Genomic DNA, 22,830 nt, shown 5'->3' with positions numbered 1-22,830 from the left:
AATTTTGGTCTTCCATTGGTCACAACAGTTATTTATTTGATGTTGTATTTTTGATCAAGCATGAAATTGTTATAAAATGGTTCCTAAAGAAAAAGATGTGTAACAGTTCTCTTGAGATGCGTTTCCTAGTAATGCATTGTGGTAAAAAGTATAGCTGGCTCTTTTATTGCTAGGTAATTTTGCTTTTTGGTAGAACCACATTTTTGACTCTTTTTTTACATCATCTAAGTATGAAGAATTTTTTATTGTGATTTTACAAAAGACAAAATGCCTTACTTCACTTTCTTGTTCTTACAGTTCATGTCTAACATGCCTCTTATTATTTTTATCCAGTAAGATTGTGCATATTGTTTTTTATAATAACTTAAACTGACTGTTATCAGCGAGGTACTAGAGATTTATCTTTCTTAGTTTTTTTTTTCTTTATAAGATTTTTAAAAAATGGTGTTACCCTTTATGGTGCATGTACCAAGAAAACTGAATAACCTAGATCGAGTTTTTAAAGGAAAAAAACACAAAGTCCACTCTCCATTTTGGAGGACTTCTGTGCTGAAGGAATTGCGAAGCCTGAAAGGGAAGATTTATTCCCCCCTAATATCCATAGATACCCTTTTAAGCCATGTCTGAGTCTTTGCACATAGTTCATCTTTGTCTCTTGGTAAGCCATTCTGTGGCTTTGAAAACCTCATATATGAATTTGGGAAATTTGAAATTGCAACAAAGTGATAACTTTAGATTTTCAGAATGTTTCTCATAATCTTAAAAAACTAGGTCATGGTACTTGAGAAATGTATGGCATTCGATGTGTTAGATTTTAGGAATTTGATGTCTTAGGTATCTGAAATACTAAAACAATATATTTAGCTTGCCTCACTTTCTCTAGAGTTTGGGTTGTTGGCCACACCTTTGGTAGTTTTAACGATTATTTCAAGCAGATATATAGTGTTTTCTGTGGCAGATGTTACTGGATAACAATATACACTTTCTCCACTGTTACAAGTGAAAAACAACAATCATAGTACACCAAGATGAAATGCAGGTATAAGCTCTGGCCATAAAATAATATGAGAAACACTTAGTTCTGTCTGACCATCTCATTTTATCTTGAATTCATCAGCTATAATTAACAGTATAATTTGCTAACTGATGATGATGACTCATATATGTAAGCCTATAAACAATGATAAATTCTAAGCCCGAATTTGATGGCTGTAGTTTGCTGTAATCCAAGTGTTTAATTAAGGCTTTGTGGTAAGTTTATAAAAGCTTATAAAAATGATTCTTGAGTGTCTTTATGCCAGGAATCACATTGGACTATCTAGGAGTGGTATATAGATGCTATATAAGTGCTCTATTTAGTATTGTTGGAGTCATTATGCTCTTCTCCATAATGGATTCGGGCTGTTGTGGAAGGGTTGCTCAACATATTTAAGAATGCACATTGTGTGGGCATAACAAGAAATGGGAGAGATGATGGCTGTGCTCAAAAGAGCTTGCATTCTAGTTGGGGAAAGCTGTTCTCCTCTTTCTCATACTGATTTTTGTTTTTTTTTGAAATGGAGTCTCGCTCTGTCTCCCAGGCTAAAGTGCAGTGGTTCAATCTTGGCTCACTGCAACCTCTGCCTCCTGGATTCAAGCGATTCTCCTGCCTCAGCATCCCAAGTAGCTGGGATTACAGGCACGTGCCACCACACTCAGCTAATTTTTGTATTTTTAGTAGAGATGGGGTTTCACCATGTTGGCCAGGATGGTCTCCATCTCTTGACCTCGTGATCTGCTTGCCTCAGCCTCCCAAAGTACTGGGATTACAGGCGTGAGCCACCGCACCTGGCCCATGGTTGACTTTTTAAGAAATTATTTTTTGCCCTTCATAATCAGAATGCAGTGCTCTTATGTGGCTCCTGGGCACTATCCACTCAGAAGAACTTCTGAAGTATCCTCCATGCCTCAGATATGATGGACCCACCAGATGGAATGGCCAGCTACTTGCCCCCACCACACCTTTCAGACTTCACTCTCTCCTTTTTCCTTTAATGTTGATAACCATCCAACCTGCTATTCTAAACCAATTATCTGCCAAAATCTCTAGTCTGAGCTCCAGATCTATATTTTCACTTAACTGTTGAACATTTCCACCTAAAAGTTTTATCAGTACCTCAAATGCAAGCTCTACACAATGGAATTCTTTATTCCTTTCCCTTTTTGCGTTTTATTGTTAGTTTATGATCTAACCTTCAGATAGTGGACATTTACCAAAAAAAAAAAAAAAAGTATCTGCATTTTGTCTTAGATTTACATCTTCAGAGAAAAAGGAATAATATTTTTCCCTGAAGGTCCTTGTTCTCTAGTTTAGGCATCTTGGTCATTTTATTATGTTTACTTAACATATTTAACAGCATAAATTATGGCTTTGTCCCATCTAAAAGCCTGCAGGTGGATTTGGGCTGTAATGCTGAGTCAGTTAACTTTGCATAGTTCTCAAAGTGAAATAGCAAATCAGAGACAGATCAGCAATAACAAGTTAAGCCTCTGAGGCTTGAATGAATTCTCTGGATAACTGAATCGTAGCTGATTCCTGACAAATGGGAATCATTTATATTTAGGGATAGAATCTCATACTTAAGATCCCTGTTTGGGTGTAGATAAATATCAACATTGATAAATTATATACTACTATTCATATTTAACAGTAAAGGTCCTTACTCAGAATCCTCTTTCAGAGACCATGACCTAGGATAGTGAATGGGATGTAACAGGTATTCAATAACTTTGGGGAAAGTGCTTTCAAGACACTGTCATTCAAAAATAGTCATCTTTCTCTACTAGGGCAAGAGCCATTTATTTGCTCAACTGATGTTGATTGAAAAATATCCTAGTTACCCTTAGCAAGTATGTCTTGTTGCTATTCTTTAGAGCAGCAGAGGCTTGAATCAAAAAATGTTCTATTTGATTCTGAACTGCTAGCCTTTCCTGTGAATCTGTATGCATAATTTATGCTTAATATTGAATGTACCAAAGGAGAGTGACAAAGAAGGTTCTTGCTAAGTGCCTTGTTCAGAAACATGCAATGAGTTATTTCTTCCTCTCCTTCTTTATTAAACAAACAAGAACTCACTTTGGATCAACAAATTTTCTAGGCATTGTAGAGTAAAACAATAAGCAGAAGAGAACATGAAAGATTTGGTTTGAAAATTATTTGAAATTTATTTGAAAATTACTTGAAATGATTCTTAAAATGAAAATATGAGGGAGGCTACATAATTTTATACAGAAGCTGTAGCTCAAAACACACTTGTAGGCCAGGCATGGTGGTTCACGCCTGTAAGCCCAGCACTTTGGGAAGCCGAGGTAGGTGGATCACCTGAGGTCAGGAGTTTGAGACCAGCCTTGCCAACATGGTGAGACCCCATCTCTACTAAAAACACGAAAATTAGCTGGGCATGGTGGTGGGTGCCTGTAATCTCAGCTATTTGAGAGGCTGAGGCAGAAGAATCATTTGAACCCGGGACACGAAGGGTGCAGTGAGCTGAGATCACGCCATTACACTCCAGCCTGGGTAACAAGAGCTATACTGCGTCTCAAAAACAAAACAAAAAAAACTTGTAAAAAATTATTCCCAGTTAACTTAACTGATTTAACCAACCTGCTCACACAATTTTTGGTTTATCAGGATCTTTGCTGTATTTGTTAGTTTGTAATTGCTACTTAGAGAAATTTTTTCTTCAATATTTTCTTAATTAGTTTTTATTAAATTAACTCAAGGGAAGGTAACAACTTTCTTGCTAAGAATAAATAACCTTTTTGGAGCTATTCGCAGAGTTGGCAAAATTTGAGATTATTATAAGAAAATAAAAGACATTGGAGGCTGGGCACGGTGGCTCACACCTGTAATCCCAGCATTGTGGGAAGCCGAGGTGGGCAGATCACAAGCTCAGGAGTTCAAGACCAGCTTGGCCAACATAGTGAAATCCCATCTCTACTAAAAATACAAAACAAGTAGCTGGGCATGGTGGCGGGTGCCTATAGTCCGAGCTGTTTGGGAGGCTGAGGCAGGAGAATCAGTTGAACCCGGGAGGTGGAGGTTGCAGTGAGCCAAGATTGTGCCACTGCACTCCAGACTGGGTGACATAGCGCGACTCTGTCTCACAAAAAAAAAAAAAAAAAAAAAAAAAAAAAAAAAAAAAAAAAAAAAAAAAAAAAAAAAAAAGGTAATTGGAGAAACCAACCCACTGAGAAGATTTTCCTATGACCCTTCCTGGAAGTAGTTTACTAGAACTTTGAGGCATCTGATAGAAAAACTGTACCAATGCAGAGTATAGATTCTTATACTAGCCCATAGTCTTCCAAGAAGGTGTTTGGAATGTTCAGTACTCACTGTTTATTTGTGAAAATGGCACCACTTGGTAATACCTTGAGGGTTATCTTCCAAATGAAATATTTTATCACTCTCCTCCCAATATGACTGCTTTACAGGGCTTCCTCAGTGATTGTATAGGGTAGACCTTAGAGCTTTAATATCATGAAATTTCTTTCAGAAATTCGTGGTTTGTAAGGAAAACCACCTTTCCAGCAGTTTCTTTTTGCTGTAATTAAATGATAAAATTATTCGATGTTGGAGGAATTTTGGACTGTGGATCTCCTGTTACTCATGTTAAAATTTTCAAAATATGCTGCATGGGTGGGGATTGGAAAGTCAGGATCTGATAGAGCTGTTCCAGGACCATCTAGAGAAGATATTCCACAGATTTAACCTCCCTTGTTCGGACACAAAATTGTTTCTTGCTTGTCATTTCATCTGTGTCTAGTGTCTGCTTAGAAAGTAGGACAAAGAAACCAGGTCAGGAAGCAGGAATATTCCATTGTAGGGATTTCTAAAAGTTGGGGTATCCATACCCAGCGAGTTGTGATAAAAGTTTAAAAGATGTTTAAACGTTTTATTTTTATTTTATTTATTTAGATAGGGTCTAGCTCTGTTGCCAACGCTGGAGTGCAGTGACTTGATCATGGCTCATTACAGCCTGGACCTCCCCAGCTCAAGCGATCTTCCAACCTCAGTCTCCTGAGTAGCTGGGACCACAGGTGGGCGCCACCATGCCCAGCTAATTTTTGTATTTTTTTGTAGAGATGAGGTTTCGCCATGTTGCCCAAGCTGGTCTTGAATCCCTGGGCTCAAGTGATCCACCCGTCTCAGCTTCCCAAAGTGCTGGGATTTCAGGGGAAAGCCACGGCACCCAGCATAAACATTTTCAAGGGGAGTAAATAATAAGTAAAAAGGTAAAATGTAAGAAAACAGAATAAACAAAATTAAAATACTTTGTAAATATGTTTTATATTCATTGATGATCTGTGGCAGAGGTGAGCAAACTTACGCCCAGATTAGCTAAGAACGGTTTCTACTTTTTTTTTTTTTGGAGATGGAGTCTTGCTCTATCACCCAGGGTGGAGTGCAGTGGCGCTATCTCGGCTCACTGCAAGCTCCGCCTCCCGGGTTCACACCATTCTCCCAGGTTCACGCCATCCTCCCGGATGCTGGTGATGATGTGGAGAAAGGGGAATCCTCATATACTGTTGGCGGGAATGTAAATTAGTATAGCCACTACAGAAAACTGTCTGGAGGTTCCTCAAAAAACTAAAAGCAGAACTACCCAATGATTCAGCAATTCCACTACTGGGTGTGTATCCAAAATAAAGGGAATCAATATGAAAAAGAGATATTTGCACTCTTATATTTATTGCAGTATTATTCACAATAGCCAAAATGTGAAATCAACCTAAGTGTCCATTGGTGGATGAATGGGTAAGGAAAATGTGGTGTATATATACGATGGAATACTGTTTAGCCATAAAAAGAATGAAATCCCATCATTTGCAGTAACATGTTAGGACCTAGAGGACCTTATGTTAAGTCAAGTGTCCCCAACTCCTAGGCTGCAAATTGGTACCGGTTCTAGGAACTGGATTGCACAGCAGGAGGTGAGCAGTGGGCACACGAGCATTACCATCTGAGTTCTGCCTCTTGTCAGATCAGCAGCAGCATTAGATTCTCATAGGAGCAGGAACCCTGTTGTGAACTGTGTATGCAAGGGATCTAGGTTGTGCACTTCTTATGACAATCTAACTAATGCCTGATGGTTTGAGGTAGAACAATCTCATCCCGAAATAATCCCCCCACCCCTGGTCCGTGAAAAAATTGTGTTCCATGAAACTGGTCCCTGGTGTCAGAAAGGTTGGGGACCGCTGCATTAAGTGATGTAAATCAGGCACAGAAAGACACACACTGAAAGATGTCACTCATGTGGAATCTAAAACAGTTGATCTCATACGAGTTTAGAGTAGATTGGTGGTTACCAGAGGCCAGGAAGGGGATTGTAGGGGATGAAGAGAGGTTGATTAATGGGTACAAATACACAGTTAGAAGATAGAAGATAGAAGATCTGGTGTTTGATAGGTCAGTAGAATGACTAGTTTACAATAATCAATTGTATATTTTTATATAACTAGAAGAGAGTAATTCTCATGTTTCTAGCATAAAGACAAATGTTTAAGGTGACGGATATCCCAATTATATTGATTAAATCTTTACAAATATTATGAAGGTATTAAAATCACAGGTACTCCCCCTAAATATGCATATCTATTATCAATTTTTTTAATTTAAGAAAAAAATAAATAGGGCAAAAAATAGTCTACTGTGGTTAATATTGTACCATGTCCACATGTCACCTAAAATGTGGAAGCCTTGTAATGTAGGTATCTTCAACCTTCCATCCCTACTGTTCTTTGTTACACACATATTAACTGTACATTCATTCACACGCATTGAAAACCTCACCAGGAATTATTAAAATATCTGCTTTAAGTAGTGATTAAATAACTGAAGAGGTAAAAATGTGGCCTTCACCTGGGCACGATGGCTCACGCCTATAATCCGAACACTTTGGGAGGCTGAGGCAGGCGGATTGCCGAAGGTCAGGAGTTCAAGACCAGCCTGGCCAACATGGTGAAACCCTGTCTCTACTAAAAATACAAAAATTACCTGGGCATGGTGGTGCAAACCTGTAGTACCAGCTACTCGGGAGGCTGAGGCAGGAGAATCGCTTGAACCGGGAGGTGGAGGTTGCAGTGAGCTGAGATTGCGCCACTGCACTCCAACCTAGGCGACAGAGTGAGACCCTGTCTCAGAAAAAGGAAAAAAAAAAAGTGGCCTTCATATTTATTGTAATATTTACCATTTCTCGTGCTGTTCCTTCATTCCTGAAAATCCAAGTTTCCCTTTGGTATCATTTTTTCTTCCATTTGTAGAACTTCCATGAGCATTTTTTAAATAGCAGGTCTTCTGGCGAGAAATTTTCTGGTTTCTTGTCACCAAAAGTGCTTTTATTTTGCCTTTGTCTCTGAAGGTTACTTTTGCTTAGATACAGTATTCCAAGCTGATAGTTTTTTCTTTCAGCATTTTAAACGTTTCATTGTTTCTTGCCCTCCATGTTTCCTGATGAGAAATCTGCAGTTGTTTAAATCATCATTCTCCTCCATGTAATGTATTTCCTTTAGCTGCTTCCAATATTTTTTTATCTTTGATATTTAGCAGTTTGATGGTAATATGTTTAAGTGTGCTTTTAAAAAATTTTGTCTTGTTTTATATTCACTGAAATTCTTAAGTCTGTAAACCCCCAAGTATTTAGCCAAATTTAAATTTTCATCCATTGTATTTTTTATGCCCCAATTTTTTTCTTTTCTCTTTTTGGGACTTCAGTTATATTTATTTGACCTTTTGTTATTGTCACAGGTTTCTTAGGCTCTGGTCTCTTTTTTTTTCTTTCTTAATTTTTCTTTATGAGACGGGGGTTTCACTGTGTTGCCCAGGCTGGTCTCAAACTCCTGGGCTGAAGTAATCCTCCTGCACTGACCTCCCAAAGTGCTGGGATTACAGGTTTGAGCCACCACACCTGGCCCCTCTGATCAGTTTTTAAAAATATTTTTTATTCTTCAGATTGGTTAATATTTTCAAGTGTACTGATTCTTTATTCTGTCCTATTCATTCTGTTAATGAGTCTATACATTTATTTTTTATTTTCAATCTTTTTTCTTTTGGAAATTTGTATCTATTTATTTTATAACTTTTCCTTTATCTCTAGGAGGACGATTATAATAGCTGCTTTAAATTATTTCTGGTCATTCTAATATCTGAGGCCCCTTGAGGTGGTGTTTGTTGGTTGTCTTTTCCATTGAGAATGTGTTACATTTTTATGGTTCTTTGTATGTTGAGTAGTTTGGGGTTGCATCCTGGACATTTTGAATGCGACGTCACATAACTCTTTGTTCTGTTATAATCCTTTGGAAAATGTTGATGTTTTTTATTTAGCAGGCAGCTAATTTAGGTTCAGGCCTCAAGTTTTTGAACTACTTCCTCTTACTCTTCCTGTGAATAGTATTTGCAATCTGTCTTTCTCAAAAGTTTGCTGGTTTGGGTCTATCCTGCGGATGCTTGCTTCTGAGAATTTGTGGGTATGTGAAAAATCAGGGCCTCTCTCCAGCTGTCTCCTCTCTGGGATATCCTCCTCATACTCGCCTTCCTCGTTCTTTTCTATCATTCTTTCAGCCAGAAAGATGGTAAAGTTTTTATTGGACTTTTAGCACCATTGTTACACTGCTTTGCAACTGGGGCCTGTCTCCATGCATAGCTGTGAGAAGGGGAAAATTTCCCCAAACCAAGAAACTTACCCCCATTGGTGTCGCTTCTTCAGGTTTGACTCCCCTCCATAATCTGCTTGCATTTGCTTGCTTTTCGGGATTTCAGTTATTTCTGGCACTTTGTTTAGTTGACAGCAGTAATCCTTGAGAGATCTGGGCTCTTATGAGGCTTACACTACCATAATGGAACTGGAAATTTCTGTAGAGTCATTTAAATGTTAGTAAATTGAATGATGTCGGAACAAGTCATAGATCTTTGCCTTATGTGAAATTTAGCGGGTAGGGAGGAAGGTAGGGCGCTCAAAAGAGCCTTAACTGCAAGTATACATTTTCTGGTTTCTCCCATAATGTATATGAAACTATAATCTGGTTTGGGGTCATTAACTTCAGCTCTTCTGTTTGTATTTTTAAAGCATTTGAAGACACTTCGTCACCCTTGCTTGCTAAGATTTTTATCTTGTACTGTGGAAGCGGATGGCATTCATCTTGTCACTGAGCGAGTACAGCCCCTGGAAGTGGCTTTGGAAACATTGTCTTCTGCAGAGGTCTGTGCTGGGATCTATGACATATTGCTGGCTCTTATCTTTCTTCATGACAGAGTAAGTAACCTGTGTAGTCTGCCTCACAGACTTTGATGTAGATCGGGGTAGGGGGATGGTGTGTGTGGTAATACTTATAAATTATGGTGTGTATAGAAATTGTAAGTTAGTGTTATTATTAGAAAACTTCCAGAGAAAAAATAGCACGTTGGAAGGCACAAGAGGTGCTATAGATAGAGGTTTTATTGAATGGACAACTAGTTCTGTGTCCCTGGACAGTTATTTTTAGAATTTTACTTTACTATAGTCTGCCTCTAGTTTTGGATAATTCTTTGCCTAAAAATAGCTACAGCTGGCATGAGTTATTAAAACAAAGAAAAGGTGTAGTATCAGTGCTGCCTTAGACTAAAGTTCCTATTTGTTTTCAGGAGTTGTGTCCCATTTTAGATTTTGAAGAAAGAAATGACCATTTCTTAGGAAAAGGCAGAATATATACATATCCTTTCCCATTTGAGTAGTTGGGGCCAATTGAGAGACAGCCTCTTAACATTCTGTGGTGTAACCAGTGTGCTTGACTCTCTGACGATGTTTGCTATTACTAGAAGATGGTGGTTCCTAGGTTTACTTCTGGTCTGTTTCTTGACAGTATTACTGTTTTCTTAATGGTATTTGCATTCTGAAGCATTAAGGTCTTTGGCAGTCCACCAAGATTAACAAATACCAATCACAGGTTAGAAACACTTGGACCTGACTCATCTTTATGTATGTTTTTAAATTTTTTCTATTAATTTGAGACAGATTCTCCAAATATCATATTGGATTTATAGTCTCTTAAAAGTATGTTTACAAGGTCACATGATAATGAGAATTATTAATGGTTCAACGGGGAAAAATATGTTCTTTGTTGACAAAAGTGCATGCACATGGTTAAAAAGTTTATACACTCTGTGGGTGAGGTGTCCCTCTCCCATCTTGAATCCAGTGCCCTAATTCCTCTCTTCAGAAGCAATGATGGTGACTCGTGTATTATTCCAGAGATGTTCTTTGTGCATATGAAACAAATATCTAGTGTGTAAACTTCTTCACTTTCATTTTTTTCTCAAATGGAAATATACTATACACACTATTCTAAACCTTTCTTTAAAAAATATCCTTTGGAGTATTCTCTGTAAAAATATTTACATATTTGATGTATTGGGTAGAATATTTAAAGTGCTCTTTTGGCCAGGTGCAATGGCTCACACCTGTAATCCCAGCACTTTGGGAGGCCGAGGTAGGCAGATTGCTTGAGCCCAGGAGTTTGAGACCAGCCTGGGCAACATGGCAAGACCCTATCTCTACAAAAACATTTTAAAAAATGAGCCAGGCATGGTGTCACATGCCTGTAGTTCCCCCTACTCGGGAGGCTGAGATGGGAGGATTGCTTGAGCCCAGGAGGTCAAGGCTGCAGTGAGCTGTGATCATGCCACTGCACTCCAACCTGAGCAACAGAGACCCTGTAATAAATACATACATACATTACATACATACATAATAACTTTAAACACACTTTTTTGTCTACTGAAATGATTTTTGCTTTGGGGAAAAATAATACCTGAATCCTGTTCTTATTTTCTCCTTCTCTTATTTGACTGTACTGTTATTACAGTTTTAAAATGGGCTCTTTTGTGGTCTGTGGGATATTTCTGGTGGTCCTTATCATTCCATTTTCCTCTTCTTCAGGCAGAATTTTTTTAATGCCTACTGACAAGATTTCAGGTGAAGTGGATCTGGGTTCGTGATAGAATGTAGGTGAGAAAGAATCTAGAGAAGAAAATTAATAAAATAACTTATGTGAGCAAAGATATATTTTATCTTTAAAGGCATTGGAAGTAAATAATATAGGCTATACAGACTTGTAAATTTATGTTTAAGAACATGTATGTCTCCTGACTCTCATAGAAATGGGGAGATGACTGTGTGCACTGGCTTTAATGTGTTTATTAACCTGCCACATGAGGCAGGGGGAGATAACAGAAGCCCTTCCATTCCATTTTTCCTTTTATCTAACTTCATACAATTTGTTGTTTCTTAAAGTCATAGTTCCATTTATCGTGCCACAAGTGGGAAGGCTTGTCATATTTTTTTTGGTGATTAGTATTTAGTTTTTTAAAATAAAGATTGTGAGAGATGGAGAAAAACATTTTTTTAAATAAATTTCTATTTCAGATCCTGGAGTGGCACTCTTCCTTCTGTTCTTTTTTTTTTTTTCCAGGGACAACTAACACACAATAATGTCTGTTTATCATCTGTGTTTGTGAGTGAAGATGGGCACTGGAAACTAGGAGCAATGGAAACTGTTTGCAAAATTTCTCAGGCCACACCAGAGGTAAGCCAGGGGAGAGCCCCCCTTCCTTACTTGGTTTTTAATAGCGTCTTAGTATGTGGTTCTTGCCTAGGCACTTTCCTTCAGTGTTAGCTTGGTCTTAAGAGACTTGAATTTTTTGTCAGTGCCCTCATTTATAGAATTGTAGCATTTTGTTCCTCAGAGGCAGTAGGAGTCATGTATCCTTTCTCCTTATTTTATAAAATGGGGAACCTGAGACTGAGAGAGGTAAAATGTTTTGTTCAGATATTTTAGTTAAATGCCCCTCCTCTCTGCCCCATAGTACCTTGTACTTACTTTGATCATACCACTTGATAGTGAGATTACCTTTATGTATCTGTGTTGTATTCCAGTGGTTGGGCTCTTAAGGGTGTGGGTCTCTTATCGTTATACCTCTACCTAGAATAGTGCCTGGCACATAATAGTTATTCAGAAAATGTTCTTTGAACAATTGTCCAAGTTGCCCGAATTCATACATGGTATCTTAGTAGCTGGACTTAGGACCTGTGCATCTTAACTCTAGTGGACTGTGTTGTTGCTGACGTAGTATTCTTTATACTTTTGTCTGCGTGTTTCCCTCCCAGGTTGATGAACCTTTCTGTTTTCTGTTTTGTGTGTTCTCTTCACATTTCGCATGTTGCCATTGCATTCACTCTTTCTTACAGAAAAAATAAAAATCATTTCCCTCTTAATATCCCTACGGAAATGGTGGCTCACTGTTGACTCACTGTTTCAGTCTAATTTCCCCTGTTCTCTTTTGTGCTGCTTCCACACTTAACTTGGGGCCATGTCTAATGTGCACTTTCATGGGTTCTTGCTCAGTTCAAAAGCTCTACCACAAAGACATCTCTCTGGTTATTCTGCCCATACTGATCCCTTTTTTCCCTGAATTTACCTTTTGTGTACTTCGTATAATAGCATGTAATCCTTTCTGTGCTATTTATTCCAAATTCTTTGCCATGGGATATAAGGCCCTTCACAGTCTTTCTCCAGCCTACCTTCAGCCTCATTTACCATTTAGGTTTTTTAGGGGAGTGCTGGGGAACGGAATTTCCCTCTGTCACCCAGGCTGGAGTGCAGTGGTGTGATCTCGGCTCACTGCAACCTCTGCCTCCCTGGCTCAAGTGATCCTCCCACCTCAGCCTCCTAAGTAGCTGGGACTACAGGTGCACACCACCACACCTGGTTAATTTTTTATATTTTTGATAGAGATGAGGTTTTGCCATGTTGCCAAGGCTGGTCTCAAATTCCTGACCTCAGGTTTTCTGCCCACCTTAGCCTCCCAAAGTGCTGGGATTACAGATGTGAGCCACGGAGCCTGGCCTCACTCAAGAATTCTTGAGCTGTAGTCTGGTTACATCTTGTTCATGTAGTTCAGCTATGTCCCCACATACGCCTTCTTCCTTCATACTCTTCTTCTTTGCAGGCCATTCTGTTGCTGGAATGCATTTCTTCCCCTTGGCTTCTGGAAAATGTAAACTCATCTAAGATCTGGCTTCCATCTCCTTTCTGTGACTCCTTCCCCTAGGCACTCCCCTACCCAACAAAATTAGTCACCCTGGTGCTTCCAGGGCACTCAGCACGTTTATGGAGATTCTTATTTACATTCTAGGTTGTGAGCACCTGGTTGGGGGCAGAAACTTTATTGCGTTCATCTTGTATTCTTAGTGCTCTCAATGATGTTCGGGACATATAAGCTCTTCAAAAATAATCTTCAAAACTAGCAAATTAACATGCTTATTCTGTGGATGTTGGTTTTGTCTCCATAGCTAAGGTTCTCAACTTTCTAATCTCGTGTGGTAGCAAGACTTAAGATTCATTTGATTTAGTGAGATTAATGACAGATTTGTTCTGTGCTATAAAAGCCTCCTTATTGTTAATATCTAAGCAGGAAGAGAAGGAAGTGTTCTAATTTCCATATAAGGAAATCAGATGCACAGATGCCTCTGAATAGCAGAGCATGTCTGTTAAACCAGATGAAGGGGAGAGGAAAAGGAACTACCATTTATTACTATGCCTTGTGCTGTGCCAGGTACTTTATTTGCATTTTTTAAATTAGGAGCATTTTAAATTTGTGCATCTAATGTGTGGCATTGATTTGACGGTTTAATTGCTGCTGTTTGCATTGCTCATTGCTTATGTTACCTGATGTAAGAGATTAGTTCACCAAACATGTGTATGAATCATTTTCTTTAATTCATTTCTCTGTCTAGTTTCTGAGGAGCATTCAGTCAATAAGAGACCCAGCATCTATCCCTCCTGAAGAGATGGTAAGATGATATACTTCACATGTAATGAAGGCACCTTTGTGTAACTAAGTATGAAATTTTTAAAAACTTTCCTCTGCTTATTCCTTTCTTTACTGAGTTATAGGTGCCTCATAATTCCTCTGGCCTTAAAGCTTTCTAAGATTAATCTTATGGCCACAGCCAGGGAACCAGCTTAAATTTTTTTGTCACATAAACACCTATGATATGAGGTAGAGATACCTCAGTGTGAACAGACTATTATACCCATTTCACGATAAGTAGTTGTATTAGTCTGTTTTCATGCTGCTGATAAAGACATACCTGAGACTGGGCAATTTATAAAAGAAAGAGGTTTATTGGACTTAGAGTTCCATGTGGCTGGGGAGGCCTCACAATCATGGCAGAAGGTGAAAGGCACTTCTCACATGGCAGCAGACAAGAGAAGAGAGCTTGTGCAGGGAAATTCCCTTTTTTAAAACCATCAGGTCTTATGAGACTTACTGACTATTACCAGAATAATGCAGGGAAGATCTACCTCCGTAATTCAATCACCTTCCACTGGGTTCCTCCCCACAACACATGGGAATTGTGGGAGTTACAATTCAAGATGAGAGTCACAGGCAAACCACATCATTCCTCCCCTGGCCCCTCCCCAATCTCATGTCCTCACATTTCAAAACCAATCATGTCTTCCCAACAGTCTCCCAAAGTCTTCAGTCATTTCAGCATTAACTCAAAAGTCAGTAGTCCAACATCTCATCTGAGACAAGGCAAGTCCCTTCCACCTATGAGCCTGTAAAATCACAAGCAAGTTACTTCCTAGATACAATGGGGGTACAGGCATTGGGTAAATACAGCCATTCCTAATGGAAGAAATTGGCCAGAGGGGCTACAGGCCACATGCAAGTCTGAAATCCAATGGGGCAGTCAAATCTTAAAGCTCCAAAATGATCTCCTTTGACTCTATGTCTGGCATCCGGGTCATGCTGATGTAAGAGGTGGGTTCCCTTGGTCTTGGGCAGCTTCTACCCTGTGGCTCTGCAGGGTACAGTTTCCCTCCTGGCTGCTTTCACAGGCTGGTCTTGAATGTCTGCAGCTTTTTCAGGCACACGGTGCAAGCTGTCAGTGGATCTGCCATTCTGGGATCTGGAGGATGCTGGCCCCTTTCTCACAGCTCCATTAGGTGATGTCCCAGTAGGAACTCTGTGTGGGGGCTCCATCCCCACATTTCCTTTTCACACTGCCCTAGTAGAGGTTCTCCATAAAGGCCCTGCCCCTGCAGCAAACTTCTGCCTGGGCATCCGGGCATTTCCATACATCTTCTGAAATCTAGGTGGAGGTTCCCAAACCCCAATTCTTGACTTGTGTGCACTTGTAGGCTCAACACCACATGGAAGCTGCCAAGGCTTGGAGCTTGCACCCTCTGAAGCCACATCCCGAGCTCTACGTTGGCCCCTTTCTGCATGGCTAGAGCGGCTGAGATGCAGGGCACCAAGTCCCTAGGCTTCACACAGCATGGGCACCCTGGGCCTGGCCCGTGAAACCACTTTTTCCTCCTAGGCCTGCAGGCCTGTGATGGGAGGGGCTGCAGTGAAGATCTCTGACATGCCCTGGAGACATTTTCCCCATTGTCTTGGGGATTAACATTTGGCCCCTCATTACTTATGCAAACTTCTGCAGCCAGCTTGAATTTCACCTGAGATCTTCTTTTCTATTGCATTGTCAGGCTGCAAACTTCCCAAACTTTTATGCTGTGTTTTCCTTTTAAAACTGAATGCCTTTAACAGCACCCAAGTCACCTCTTGAATGCTTTGCTGCTTAGAAATTTCTTCCACCCGATATCCTAAATCATCCCTTTTAAGTTCAAAGTTCCACAGTTCTTTAGGGCAGGGGCAAAGTGCCACCAGTCTCTGCTAAAACATAACAAGAGTCACGTTTGCTCCAGTTCCCAACAAGTTCCTCATCTCCATCTGAGACCACCTCAGCCCGGACCTTATTGTTCATATCACTAGCAGAATTTTTGTCAAAGCCATTCAACAAGTCTCTAGGAAGTTCCAAACTTTTCCACATTTTCCTGTCTTCTTCTGAATCCTCCAAACTGTTCCAGCCTCTGCCAGTTACCCAGTTCCAAAGTCTCTTCCACATTTTCAGGTATCTTTTCAGCAACACCCCACTCTACTGGTAACAGTTTACTATATTAGTCTGTTTTCATGCTGCTGATGAAGACATACCCAAGACTGGGCAGTTGACAAAAGAAAGAGGTTCATTGGACTTACACTTCCACGTGGCTGGGGAGGCCTCACAATCATGGCAGAAAGTGAAAGGCACTTCTCACCTGGTGGCAGACAAGAGAGCTTATGCAGGGAAACTCCCCTTTTTAAAACCATTAGATCTTGTGAGGCTCATTCACTATCATGAGAACAGGGCAGGAAAGACCTGCCCCCATAATTCAGTCACTTCCCACTGGTTCTTCCCAGAACACGTGGGAATTGTGGGAGTTATAATTCAAGATGAGATTTGGGTGGGGAAACAGTGAAACCATTATCAGTAGTTGTACTTTCCTGGAATCCATAATAATTGTGGAAGCAAAAGCCCTAGGTCCTTTATTGTATGTCACCCAAACCATTCATCTATCTCTAGCTGCCCATTACTTAGGATTTCAAGATGCACAGAACAATGATTATTAACATTAGAGTGCTAGCAAAGAATATTCTGTTTACCAATAAATTCAAAAGCAGATGCTCCCTCTATAAATTTGTTTTTATAGCCACTGTAAATAAACAATTCCCAAAGATATATTTAGTGTGCTTTACAGGAAATATGAACTCAACTATAAACTTAAGTATAGACCTAAGACTTGAAATAAATCAGATTTATCCAAATCAGTATTTTTTTTTATATATATATATACACACACACACACACACATACACACACTAGTGTTTTTAAAATTGGTGATTTGTGGGTTTTAAGTCAATTTAGGGGGTCCTGACTAGCATTTTACAAAAAAATAGAATAAAAGAAGATGTCTTTGGGCATCTTAGATAGTAAGTCTAAGCATTGTTTTATGAAACTTTTGTTTCCATTATGTGTGTATTTATGCACGTGTATGTATAGTAGGTCATGATATAAGACATATTCTTTACCATGGGTTGCAGTGAAAATATTTTTAAAAGCCACCGACGTGTGCCATGCTCTGACGTTTTTAAAAAATTTTGCCCATTTTAATGTTTTAAAATCTTCCACAAATTCTATTCACTAACAGTGTTAAGAACCTATACATTCATTTATGTGTGGTATTCTAAAGACAGATTTTAGTATAATAAATACAAACATGGGAGAAAGTGCTTCAGAGAAAATTAGAAATGGCTTATAAGGCAGATCCTGTAGTTTTAATTGTCTTTACTGCTTTTAGTCTCCAGAATTCACAACTCTCCCAGAGTGTCATGGACATGCCCGGGATGCCTTTTCATTTGGAACATTGGTGGAAAGTTTGCTCACAATCTTAAATGAACAGGGTGAGTTAGAGTTATACTACTGCATCTATAGAATAAGTAGGAAAATCATCCAGGGATCTGTTCTCTGTGGAATTCAAAGGACTATAGTCTTTGAGCATAGTAAGGAATCTTTTGCTTACCAGGTAACTTTTTTAGGGCAGATATTAAGAACAGTAGGGAAAGAAGCTTTGGGTTTCATTCGTTTGCATGGTGAAAAGAATTTTAAGTAGGAAGCACTTTGAACTATGGCTGTCAGTATCATGTGTGATTATCTTATTAATTGGTAATAGTACTTAAGTGGTCTAAATGTAGACTGTATTCCTTATTGAACCAGCCAATAAGTACATAACTATCATTAATGATTTATATGTAATAATCTGAATAATAGGGTAAAATTCATAATTTTTTGTTAAATTGGGCTTAACATTTCTCTATTCTTTCAAAGCTCATTTGATTTATTTTCCTATTACTTTAATTTACTCTTCACTTTTTTCTTTCATTGCCTCTTAAAGCTCAGGCTACTAAGGACATTGTTTTCTCCTCTCCTCTGTGTTCTCTAATTGCATGCTTGGCAGCCTGCTTCACTCTCCTGTGCCCACTTTAGGACTTTAATTTTCCACTCATTGAGTTTACTGAGGCAAGTGTCACAGTAGGCCCCTTACTGGCCTACATCTCACATAGCTCAAGCTTTGTGCCAGTTCTAATGCAGTTTGTTCCGCCAGGCTTATGCAGTGTTCTGATTCAGCTCTCAGCTCTAAATTGTCCCATCCCAAATACTTGAGAATTAAACCCTAAGGCCCAAAGGCACCCATTGTGTATAATGAACTAACTATTCTGTGTATTTAGAATGGTAGCAATTATTTACTATCCTTGGAAGAACTGTAAATATAATCGTTCACATAACTGTTCTATGGATGAGGAACCCCTGTTGAGAAAGGCCCTGAAACCTATCACACTGTTAGCCCTTCTTCTTTGGGCCTGAGCTGGGTTAAATGGATAATCAGGAAATGAGAGGGTATAGAAGGAAATGGCACCTGGGGTGGGGTTTGATGGTGGTGGCAGGACAACTTTCTACACCTGCCAAGGAGTTATGCCTAAGGCAAGTAGGAAGCTGTTTAGCAACAGCCAGGGCTTTGTTTGTTTGGGCTTTTACAGGTTGGTTTTTGCTTTCGGCAGTCTCCAGCTATAGAGGTCCTGAAAAGAGGGAGAAGGCATTGGAAACTAATTGTAGCTCTGGATTTCAGTTTCAGCGGATGTTCTCTCCAGCTTTCAACAGACCTTGCACTCAACTTTGCTGAATCCCATTCCAAACTGTCGGCCAGCGCTCTGCACCTTACTATCTCATGAGTTCTTCAGGTGAGGGCATCTGGTGTGGTGACGCTGGCTGCTTCCGGAACACTGCTGCCTGCTCTCATACCTTGGATAAGTGCCAGTGGGGGGATTTTGGAGGACTAAATGATGCAGTTTCTGTTGTTAATTATTAGGAGAGATTGAATCATGTCCACAGGAGAAAATAGGGAAGAAACTGGGTTGTCCGTCAGTTTCCTATTATAGATAGGAAGTTTTAGAAATCCTTTATTGTCTTGAAGGCTTGGATTTAGACATTGTAGCCAGCCTTATTAGGGCTTCTAATAGTGAAGAAGCTAGGTGTGTCCACTGGTTTACATTTGTAAGTTAATTGAAAAAGTTATTCAACCTAGACTTTCTTTTCTGCTGCCATTATATTATGAGTTTATTATTATTTTTTTCTCATGGGGATGGTGAATGAGTTCATTTTCTTTGTCTAGTAGTATGTGATGGAAGAGCAAAGAAGTCGGTTTAGAGGGAAGGGCACAATATAATACTTTATTAGATTCAGAGATGTTTTTGACCCCCTCTTCAAGGTTAGTTTTAATTATGTGTCCTTCATTTTTTTATTTCCATGACTGCAGAACTTCTGCACAGGTTAGTTCCATATTCATGACTTTTATTAGCAAAGCCAACCTTATGTCAGTTTTAAAACTAAAAACCCTATGTGTTTGGATTTAGAGTTTGGGAAAAACCAGAGCAAAGGGAAGGCCAATATTATTCCCAAGTGGGGAAAATTACCTCTAGGATAGAACTTGGGGCAGGTGGGGAGGGTAATCTTATTAAATAAGTAGCATTTGTGGTCACTGGGATTATATTGTCATTTACATTTCAAAGAAACTATTCAGAATTTTTCCCATTATGATCATCATTTTGAGGATTTTTTAAACATTTGTATTTTTAATTGACATAAATTGTATATATTTATCACTATGAGAATCTTTCCAAGGTATTTCTATGCCCTTTTGGATGATTCTTAGAAATATTTTATTTCCCTTGATAGAAAGTCTCTACAAAGAACAATCCCTTACGGTAAATAGATTCTCTCATCACTATGTGTAAAATGAGTTATTAAGAGTTGTAAATTGAGAGGGGAGAAGAAAGCTGAAAACACACAAACCCCACCTGCCAAAATCCCACTGTTAATGTGGGGAGAAACCCCAGTCAAGAGACAACAGTAGGAGCCAGGGTCAGCATCCCTTACAGAGGCAGCTGAACCAATTTGACTGATTAGATTTAAGTTAACACATCTTTGCGCTGAACCAGGGGAAGCCTAAGATAGGTATAAACATAAGATGTGGAGACCCAGGTGGTAGCTCTGCTTACTGGGCCTCTGAATAGAATGTCCAGCTTGTATGCCGTAGCATCTGGGGTCAACAGTCTCATACACAGTAGGATGTGAGCTGAGCAGTGCACAGCCTTTGGAATTCTCTGGCAGCCCTATAGGAAACTGACCGCTCCTCTCGCACTAATCCCTGCTTGGCTGAAAGAATGACCAAGCAAATTACAGCAGGAGAAATGAGAAGATTGCTGTATGGAAATTCCACTTTCCACAACCTCTTTAATAGTTTTTATTTCATCAAAGGAGACTGGAGAGTCAGCAATATTTTGTAATGGTAATGTCATTTCTCCCAGGATATTTCATTTAACATCCTATTACAACCAACAATTTGGAGGATTTTTCTGACAAAACCATAAAGCATGTTAGCATATGTGTGTTTAAACTTGTATCCTCTTCACAGATCTCTTTGATATTAAAATGTTAGATTTCATAGAGGCTTGTTCCGTAGTATTTGTCTCACAAGCTACTTAGTTGTAATAGAATCTTTAAATGGCAAAGGAGAATGTTTCTTTGTTTAAAATTATGTTGATGTAGTCTGTGGTTATGGCCTCAATATTTAACATGCCTTCTCTAATCTGTTCTGCTGAATTCCTTCTCTTTTTGGCATTTAGAAATGATTTTCTGGAAGTTGTGAATTTCTTGAAAAGTTTAACATTGAAGAGTGAAGAGGAAAAAACGGAATTCTTTAAGTAAGTTCAGAAAATTAAGAATTTAAATTGAATAACTTGGATTAACTCCATGTAATCACTTGAGGTATTCTAGAGAAGATGACTCAGATATTTGGTTTATTTCACATTTATTGAACATTTCCTATGTGTCAGGCTTTCTGCTAGGCCCTGGGATAGATATTTCTGGTGAAGGAAACAGGTACCCAGACTGATAATCCTTAAACAGAGAGGTGGGTACAGTAGAGCTTTTGGAAGGAGTCCTGAGAACACACAGGGCAGGAGGAGGTCGTTAGAGAAAAGGTATTCTAGGCAGAGGGGCAACATAAACAAATGCACAAAGACAAAACCTAGTGTGACTTGTGCAAGAACCACAAGCAGTTGAGTCCTGCTGGGGGAGAAATTCCAAGACAAGGACAGGTAGGAGGTACCCCTCTCATGTGGCAGTGAGGAGTGCTGACATTATTTGTAAATAGGGGACTTCAGGCATTGAAGCCATCAAAGAGGTGGAAGCAGGCTGCGAAACAGATTAATGTCCCTCTAGGTGGATCACTTTGTTCTCTATTGTGGGAAGGCTTAACTCATTTAAGATTTTGATTGGTTAGTAGACTATGGTAGTCCAGGCAGTAAATATGAAGCCACACATAAGGGCATTAATGTCTACAATGAAGAAGACACTAAAATAAAGGTTTCAAATGATAAAGCTGAGAAGCCTTAGTGATTATCACCAAATGAAATAGAGAATATTGGAGGAGAGGACCTAATATGCAGGGAGAATTATGACTTCAGTGTTGGATATGTTGGTTTGAAGTATCTGTTGGACTTTAGACAGAGATGTAAATGGACAGTTGACCAGACAGGTCTGAAGCTTGAGAGAAGTCTTAAGCTGATGAGCTAGAGGGAAATATTAGTGTGTTAGCCTGTAGTTGGTAATATTTTCACAGAGAAAGTGGGTAGCATGAAGGACAGTGGGCCCAAATTGTAATCCTAGGGCACCCAACCTTATAAGGAGGCTGGTGGGAAGTGGTGGCTGGTGGGAAGGGGTGGCTGGTGGGAAGGGGTGGCTGATGAATGAGAAGCAGGGGTTAGAGGAGACTCAGAGAGCTAGGAAGGCTATGATATTCCCAAAGGAGTAGGGAATTTCACAAAGGTAGGAGGAATCAACAGGTACCTGTTCATTTAGCAGTTAGGAAGACACTGGTAACTTTATCTTAGCAAGAGCTGTTCCAGCAGTGAGAATGCATTGGGCTGATAAGTGAACAGAAGGTGAGAAAGACACTGGAGAAAAACTTGGAGAGAAAATATTATCACTAAAGAAGCAAATGGAGTCAAGGAAGCATTTTGTAAGGGTAGAAGAGACCTGAGCATATTAATAGACGAGGGAAAGGGGCTAGCAGAAGAATGGAGGGAGTAGTTGAAGCTGCAGTCAAGTTGGGGAACTGTTAGTGCATTGTCCTGGAAGAGAGGGGAATGCTGGCGCAGTGACTGGATGGGGGTGGCCTTAAGAGGAGGCCCTCGGAACCTTGATAACTGGAATGGAGGTGGGAATGAGTATCAGTACAAACCTGTTTGCTGATAGTGGTGTAGGGGTTTGAACGTGATAATGCATGTGACCTGTTTCCTAATAAAGTAGGAGGCAAGGATATCTGCTAAGGGTGATTGTATAATGGAGTAATATTACCATTAATACCTAATATCTGTATTTTTAACAAAGTGCTTTTATATATGTTGTTTTAATTTATGAGGATAGTGACAAAAGCCTATAATCTGTTAGTTATGGAAACTTTCTACATTGTTTAAATTTGAGAAAGTGTCTTTTAGACACTTTTAGATAATAATCTAGAAAGCCTGTCTTATTAGGGTAAAAAGGAGGGCACTTTGGCTATTAGTAAGGGAATAATTTGGTGGAAACATTTCCTGGTGTGAATTGGAGGTATGCTGACTAGCTGGCTTTGCCTCACACTTCCTGTTTTTTTGTTGTTGTTTGTTTGTTTTTTGAGACAGAATCTCACTGTCACCCAGGCTGGAGTGCAGTGGTGTGATCTCAGCTCACTGCAACCTCTGCCTCCCAGCTTCAGGTGACTGAACCTTAGCCTCGCATGCCTCAGCCCCGAGTAGTTGGGATTACAGGCGTC

At 39.5% G+C, this 22,830-nt stretch overlaps 1 protein-coding gene across 1 annotated transcript in view; it reads left to right on the top strand.

Annotated features, from left to right (window-relative positions):
• SCYL3 (SCY1-like 3 (S. cerevisiae)) overlaps positions 1–22,830 on the top strand; it is a 47,222-nt gene that overhangs the window by 6,266 nt on the left and 18,126 nt on the right. Inside the window, exons 3-8 of the mRNA XM_011979974.1 lie at positions 9,105–9,290; positions 11,485–11,598; positions 13,809–13,865; positions 17,260–17,362; positions 18,586–18,697; positions 20,642–20,719. Of these exons, the coding sequence (XP_011835364.1) occupies positions 9,105–9,290; positions 11,485–11,598; positions 13,809–13,865; positions 17,260–17,362; positions 18,586–18,697; positions 20,642–20,719 (650 nt within the window). The remainder of the gene's footprint in view (positions 1–9,104; positions 9,291–11,484; positions 11,599–13,808; positions 13,866–17,259; positions 17,363–18,585; positions 18,698–20,641; positions 20,720–22,830) is intronic.

The sequence above is a fragment of the Mandrillus leucophaeus genome, unplaced genomic scaffold (genome assembly GCF_000951045.1).
Source record: "Mandrillus leucophaeus isolate KB7577 unplaced genomic scaffold, Mleu.le_1.0 Scaffold207, whole genome shotgun sequence".
NCBI lineage: Eukaryota > Metazoa > Chordata > Mammalia > Primates > Cercopithecidae > Mandrillus > Mandrillus leucophaeus.
The sequence above is the reverse complement of the archived record's forward strand: the minus strand, read 5'-3'. Positions and strand labels throughout refer to the sequence as shown.